The sequence below is a fragment of the Eptatretus burgeri genome, chromosome 6, assembly GCF_056783735.1.
Source record: "Eptatretus burgeri isolate ZD-2024b chromosome 6, Ebu_testis_v1, whole genome shotgun sequence".
NCBI lineage: Eukaryota > Metazoa > Chordata > Myxini > Myxiniformes > Myxinidae > Eptatretus > Eptatretus burgeri.
This window is the reverse complement of record NC_140966.1, coordinates 84,419,513-84,427,387: the sequence shown is the minus strand read 5'-3', so window position 1 is coordinate 84,427,387 and position 7,875 is coordinate 84,419,513. Positions and strand designations below refer to the sequence as shown.

At 41.1% G+C, this 7,875-nt stretch overlaps 1 protein-coding gene across 12 annotated transcripts in view; it reads left to right on the top strand.

The window, feature by feature from the left end:
• Window positions 1-7,875, top strand: part of KEAP1 (kelch like ECH associated protein 1) — a 43,676-nt gene that overhangs the window by 26,615 nt on the left and 9,186 nt on the right. For all 12 annotated transcript variants that reach the window (XM_085885969.1, XM_085885967.1, XM_085885962.1 and 9 more), the window contains 2 exons: window positions 3,316-3,521; window positions 6,926-7,102. In XM_085885969.1, the coding sequence (XP_085742095.1) occupies window positions 3,316-3,521; window positions 6,926-7,102 (383 nt within the window). The remainder of the gene's footprint in view (window positions 1-3,315; window positions 3,522-6,925; window positions 7,103-7,875) is intronic.

Genomic DNA, 7,875 nt, shown 5'->3' with positions numbered 1-7,875 from the left:
TACGATAATAAATTTCACACCAAATTATTTGAGAAACGAGATACTTTTCCATTCCACATTACACGAATGCCTTTCTTCGACAGCAACATTTCTAAAAAGCTATTCTATAGTACAGTTGTGGTGAAATAATTCGGACCATGAGAGTAACCACACACTGAACTGAATCGGCGTGTACACAACAATTTGGTGTCAGAGAGTCAAGGGGTCTGTCTGACATCAAATGTCGGAGTCGAGGGGTTCGAAAAATCCCACTTCTGAGACTAAAGATCATCTCCATGCCGATTAAGACCAACGCTGGATGGATGGACCAAATTGGCTTTTACTCCCCTGGACTGCGTTCGAACAATGGCAGGTTTGCGCGCGCGGGAATCGCAAGAAGCACACAAGGCTCTTAACTCTTAAAACCAATGGGTTTATTTCCCGAACAAATAACGGGATGGTGACTGTGACAGTGGAGACGGTGACTGGTTGAGGTGGGGAAGAAAGGGGGAACACGGAATAGACAAGAAATAATTATATACAATGAGACTATGAAACGTATGGCGCCACACCACCAGATTCAAGCACGGACAGGGATGGGGAGGGGAATGAGAAAACCCATATGAGGCCTTAGCCTTGCTGGTGGTCGAGGATGGAGCAGGTCAATGGGCTGGAGAGACGAACAGGCAACGAGGCAGAACAACGAAGGCACATGGGCTGGAACAGAACAAAGGGCAGGACCACGGCAAAAAGGCAGGCTCCTCTTCAAGGTCACACACCAACTGCTCTTGAGCTCTTGGCGTGATCTCCACTCTCTTGGCACCAAACTCAATTCTCCTCAGGGTTGATCCAACTCACCTGGCCTCACGAGAAGTCCCCCAAAACTCCACCCTCTTGGAGCAATGAAAACTCTGTCCTTGTGGAGGCGATCCATGGTTCGAAAAGGAGGCGAGGATGGAGGCGCCAAAAAGCTCCGCCCTTCTCGGGAGGCGATCCAAACTCTGCCTTTCTCTCTCTTCGCTTCGGCCACACCTCAGGCATCTCATCCGGTGGAACATACAATAAGTTATATGTACAATTCCTTACCTTAAACTCCAACTATTTATTACAATTCACCACCCTTTGTATGGTGCACATTTAAACAGACAATCCTTTAGCTAACGTTTCACATCGAGATGGGTTAACTACTCATACAGGGACCATAGTACCCTATACATTTCTATCTGCTCTAAAGTAATATCTCTCGCCCCCCCCTACAAACATAACAATATAATGGAATGTGTGATGGGAGTTGCAACTGTGATAATACATTCAATCTTCTTGTGAGTAAAGTTTGAATAGTGATGTTGCATTGATGGGTTGACTGATTGCCTGGTAGTGGGGCAACTTCGCTAAATATAGCATGACAATTGTGCATTTTGTGAGGAAAGCACCAAATTTGGCACACTAGCAGCCTATCATATTATGAACAGATTTGGATATTGGGCCATCTCAAAATTTTTGATGGCAGTGGAAAATGTCTGCCACAGCCATCAGCGGCTGAATTTGAGATGGCCCAATATCCAAATCTGTTCATAATGATTGTGGTTGCGTAAGGTGTCCGAACATCAGCCCCCCAGGAACGCACCCTCGATTTAAAACACTACGTCCATGAGAAAATCTTTTTCGCTATACACAGTACTTTTGTGGAAACCCCCCCCCCCTACCCCAAAGTGCCAAATTTTGAGGTACCGGAGCCTTGCAAAAATGTCAGCAATGACGTCTTCAACAGATCGACCGTCACATCAAGTTTTAGCATGACACATACCCCAAAATGAGTGATGAATGAAATGCCATGATAAACAAAACGATAGCACTCACACCCACTTAATCTCACAACTCAGAATCCCCTTTTAATAAGTCAGATCAGTTAGTCTCTTTCTACCGTTTTTGATAAAACTGTGTATTTTAATAGAGAATTTTATTTTTTAAATCGTGTACCATGTAGTAAGGGCTGGTCGGGTGGCCTTGCAGTACACATACTCACTTCTCAGCTGTCTAGCCTGGGTTTGAATCCCAACCTAGCTATAAACCTTATCCTCTTGTTTCACAGGCAGGGTGATTCATCAATCTGTGTGCCATCCCTCAGATGGTCATTAAACTGGGCATCCTGTCTTCCGACATTACTTCTTTAATTATTGTCTTTCACATTAGTTGGTGTCTTTCTTGGAGTTGATGAAAGAAGATAAAGCTTTGGCCAGACAAACATCCAAGAGTATTGAAGGAGATGGCAGAGCAGATAACCATGATGTTGGCAGAGCGGATAAGAATGGTGTTAACATGTATATAATGTCATGCTTATCTGCTCTGCCAACATAAGTCTGTGTCATTGATGTATTATATCATAGGCCGACATTTGTTCAAACAACGTGATAGCCATTCTTCACAAGAACAGCCACATCACTGATCCAGCCAGATGTCAACTAGTAGTCTGCATCCAAAGTTTTCCATGCCTTTCCATCTTCCAAGGTATAAATACTTTTATTAAACATAAAATGATTCACTCTCCAAACTTTCTGCCTGTGGAATCCAAGGCCAACTCCACTTTGGATTACTGACTTCCTGACCCCGATTATTTGGCCATGAAACCACACAAAGCACAAGAACAGCCGATCATGAATGTGGGTGTTTAATTACTATTTTATTTTAACTGATGCTGAGCTAAGCTATGCCTCGGATGGAGTGAGGTGCCAGAGAGGGGCTCCGTTGTGCTCCAGCACCACTACACCCCTGGTGTGAAGGCTTGGAGATGTGTGGGTATTGAGCTAAAGTAATAGTGGTGAGACTTATTACCAGGAGTGTATTAGATGCAGGTTGTTTTCCCTCTCATATTGTAGGGTTTGGGGAAAGTTTGAAGAAAATTACTCAAAACGAAAGTTGATTGATACCACTTGATTATGATGCCCGGAGTACTGCACGACATGCAGATTTAAAATTGAAGCAGGAATGATGACTGCAGATTAAAAACGAAAAATCCATTTCATGGTACCCCACCGATTTAATGGATGTTAATTTGCAATACAATCGTGCAGTATTATTATATATTCATCCCCTTCTGTTCCCATGGTCTCGGCATGTACGCTACCCCTTTAGACAAGGCGGCACATCAGCGAATACATGGCGTATTATGAAAAGTGTTCATTACTGTATTCATTGTGTATCAGCGAAAGTGCGTTAACTGGGAGTGCGTATCGTGGGGAGTGCCTGTATACGATTATTATTATTATTTTTTGCACGCTTTGTTGGATGTTCAATATTGTAAGGTTTCTGCCTGGTTGTTTTATGCCACCGAATCAGGTATGACCCCGAGCTCGACACGTGGACAAGTGTAAGCCCGATGAGTGTAGCACGGGTTGGTCTGGGAGCTGCAGTGCTGCATCGTCTCATCTACGCCATTGGCGGGTTTGATGGAGAACAGAGACTTGCTTCTGGAGAAGTCTACCACCCCGAGAATGCAACCTGGCTACCGCTGGCATCCATGAGCACTGTTAGAAGTGGGGCTGGTGAGAATTCTCTTAACCCTTACACAGCTGAGCTCCTTCCCTGAAACTCTACCATGGCCAATGACAGACACCTCTCAGCTAAATTAAACTCCACTTTTTCCATAACCTGTACGTGGGATGACATACACAGAGCAGCTTTAGCCCACATGACAAAATTGTTTCAACCAACAACTTGAATTAAAGCAGCACAATAGTTGTATATGCTGACCTTGAAGGAACTGCAACTCTGATCACTTGTAACAACTAGAACGGCACTCGTAGAGTACATAGTCTCTCCTCGCATGTTCATTCTGAACAAAAATACCATCTGAACATGCTACTAATATGGCCCATATACTCCATGCCCCCTATTATGTCACTTTGTTTCTTGGCATGGGTTATGAAGGTGATAAATTTAATCTTTCATTCGCATTGGGTCGTACATCAGATATACAGGGTGGGGCATTTATATCTGACACATTTTCAATCTTTCTAGCTGGAAGCAGTCTTGGCATAACTATTGTTTTCTTTGTTTTACAGATAATTCTTGAAAGTTTTAAATGCAATGAGCATGCCAATTTCACAAACAAGGTCATCATGACAGATGAGGCACACTTTGATTTGGCAGGTTAAACTCCACCACATTTCTTCCTTTGGGGATTTCTGAAGGGCAGAATTTATAAGGAACATCCAACATCGATCAATGAATTTAAGGCAAACATCACTGCAACCATCCGCTCTGTTGATCAAGAGACATTGCTTGCGTTAATGAACAATATGATGATCCGCTGTGGTGAATGAACGAATTCGAAAGGGGCCCATTTGTCTGATGTAATTTTTAAGAAATAAAGATTCAAAATTGATTTTCAAAACTTGAAGTTTGTGCCTATGTTGAATGGAAATTTTATATTATTGGTTCACGAAAAAATATTTTCACGAAAAAAATAAGTGACCACTATATTCGTTATTGTTGTGCGTCTCTGTCTGTCTGTCTGTCTGTCTGTCCCGAGCATAGCTCCATGGGTTTTGATCCGATCCTGATAAAATTTTTGTGGGAGGGTTATATCATGATCGAGTTGTGTTTTCCTGAAAATGGGCGTGGTGCGCCCATTATGGGCGGAGCTCCGCCCAAAAAACGTGTTTTTAGGGGGTAGCTGATTTCAATTTGCATCTTCTCCTAGGGGGTTTGTTTAATCTGACGGGTTTCAGTATTTGGTTAGCCCAATGGCACCTGCATAGCCCCACGGAGCTCGATTTTTTTTTTTTCATTTTCGTCACAAGGTCACGAACTTAGAAAAATTCGAATTTTGACATAAAAATCATACGACCGCCCAAACTTTGAGAGCGAGGATGACAATATTTTTTATGCATAATCTTGAGGTCATTCCCCACCTAAAGGCTTGAAACCATTTTGCTCTATCTCGAACACCTTGCCCGTGGCGCCCCCTTCAAGTTTGTTTTTATGCTGATTTCATCAAAGTATGGATAATCCGATGAGTGCGAAATGCCATATAGCCAATATGACGTTATATTGTTCCTGGAATGTTCCAGAGGAAGTTTTGCACCAAAGGTCATAATCCTTGACCTTTGACCTTTAAAGTTCACAAAGGTCAATTTTTCAAAGTTGTGGGAATCGAACCGGGTTTTCGACCTTCTTCGACGAACTAACTCCATTTAGCTCTACCACGTATCCTGTTTCCTTATTTTAATGTCCACAACATTGTTTTGGGACCTTTAAAGGTTATGCAAAGGTCAAATTTTTAAAGTTGTTGAACGAAACTGGGTTTGACATTTTGCAGCTAATAACCTGTCACTCGTACCACATCATGTTGATCATTTTTATAACTTGGTCGAACATTATCACATTGTCTCATCCTTGACTTCTGAAACAATCGACATCGTCAAATACCGCTCGTGAACTACCGTCGTCTTCAGACTTGTTTCGTTTAGAAACAAAAAGTTATAAGGATAATAAAACAGTCAGATATAAATGCCCCACCCTACATGAAGTTTCAAATTTTTTTTGGGATAAATATTTGGATTCAACCAATTATGTCTGGAAGACTTCACCGATGTCATCATTATTATCATATATACCCTTTGGGGAGTTGGTGACATACCAAGTTTCAATTTTTTTTCTTTTGCGGTTTTGGTGAAAATGTCAAATTTTCCTTTAATCCAATATGGCTGCCATACCATGTGACCTATGCCATCAGGGTGAGCAATAAAATATTATCCATGTAGAGTCCCTCCTATGTTTAAAGTTTCACATTCAAACCAGCAGTTGCAGAGAACCATTTTCAAAGCAAACGTGTATATATATATATATATATATATATATATATATATATATATATATATATATATATATATATACATATATATATATATATATATATATATATATATATATATATATATATATACATATATATATACACACTCATACACAGACAGGCAGACAGTCAGTCAGACTTGAGCATTGCAATCGTGTTGCATCCCCTTCGGGGTGAGACTAATGAGTTCATTGTTGATCGATGTTGCATTCCAGCATGTTTTGATTCTACGCCCCCAAAACAATCCTAATTATGTGCAGCTATTAAAATGAAGAGCTGTTGGAAGGCAGAGCTTTGTGACATCACCCCGATTCTCCTGTCCAGCAGTTGAGCAGAATAAATTTATTGCAGCACTGCGATTAATTAATTAATTTATTGTCATTTGAAAGGAATTGCACCAGTTTGAACACTTCTGGATGTACGTTTTGTGACTCGCACTACTTTTATGCTGATAATTCCTACTTTACTCTTCCCAGGTGTAAGCACAAAAAGAAGAACCAAATGATTACCTGCATAACCGTAGGTTGAAGGAGGTTATGCTTTCACCCCTGTTTGCTTGTCTGTCTGTGAGCAATATATCTCAAAATGTTATGGACAGATTCAGACAAAACATAGTGGACAGGTTGTATACGTAACGAGGACGATTTGATTAGTTTTTGGGGAAGATCGGACACGGCCTGCCAGTGGGATACAAAACATAAACTGTTCAGCCTGGCAGAGGTATGCGCTCCACCGAGTGCCGTTCTAATTGTGGAACATGGATATTATTACAAAGCATGGTTTGAATGGCCGTGGTAACTGGATGTGCCATAACCATCATTTTTGACGGTCTAACGTCAGAGGCCAAATAAAGCTACAACTCCTTTGGCTGCATAAAAGTTGTAAAGATTTGGGATGTGGCTGAAAAAGAAACATTCCATGTAATTTGAACATGCCCATGATGGGAAAAGTCATTCCATAGCCAGCTATTTACGACGTCTAAAAGCAGAGGCGTGCCACTGTTTCCTCACTGACTGATAGTAAAGTTGAAGGAATGTAAAAGTTGTAAAATTTGCTGAACTGCCGTTTCATGCTGTTGCACTTGCACAGGCGTTGTGGCCCTCGGAGAGTACGTGTTTGCTCTTGGAGGGTACGATGGCGAGCGTCAGCTGAGCAGTATGGAGCGCTACGACCCACGCGCATCTCGCTGGGAACCGCTCTCACCGATGCTGCACACACGTAGTGCACTCGCTGCCTGCACTTACAATGAGCACATCTATGCACTGGGTGCGTAAGCCCCGTCGTTTATGCCACTTCCACTGCTAATCCTCATCCTCATGAAAAGTTCTACCTCATCAACGCTGATGCAAAACTTGCATTTGGCATGGCATACATGGGTTAAACAATTACACATTTAGGAAATAATAAATGCCTCGAGTTTTCGCAGCAGCACTGGGTGCTGCGACAGCTCAGTCATGTTTTTGTGAAATTAAAATTTTAATTTTTTTTTTTGCTTTAATGGTCAATGTGTGTGCTGTACTCCAAATAACCAAAGTGTTGCCTTAATTGTTGACATTGCACTGCACAATCCATCGATCTTGTACGACTATTAGTACGAGGCATGCGAGAAACATTTCTTGTTGTGGGGAGGCGCACACTTGAAATTTTCACTTTCGTTTTATCCGAGAGAGAAAAAGCAACCACCATACTTGGATACCCCACCCCCTCATTACTTCGAGGGTGGTGGTCTTCTCAGCAACTGTGGCAAGATTCTTCCAGAGGTCATCAAGTGCAAATGGGAAATCTTTAATTTTGAGCATTTATCCCTCTTTAAGACCAATTAAGTAAAATAAACAGATCTTTTGGGGCTAGAATATACTCATACAAAGTAGTACAGTATTTTCTTCTTGTGTTTTCAGATATATATATATATATATATATATATATATATATATATATATATATATATATATATATATATATATATATATATATACGAGAGTAAAGATATTTTATCCTTTGGCACCTATTCTGCCTTTTATACAAATACACATTTTATT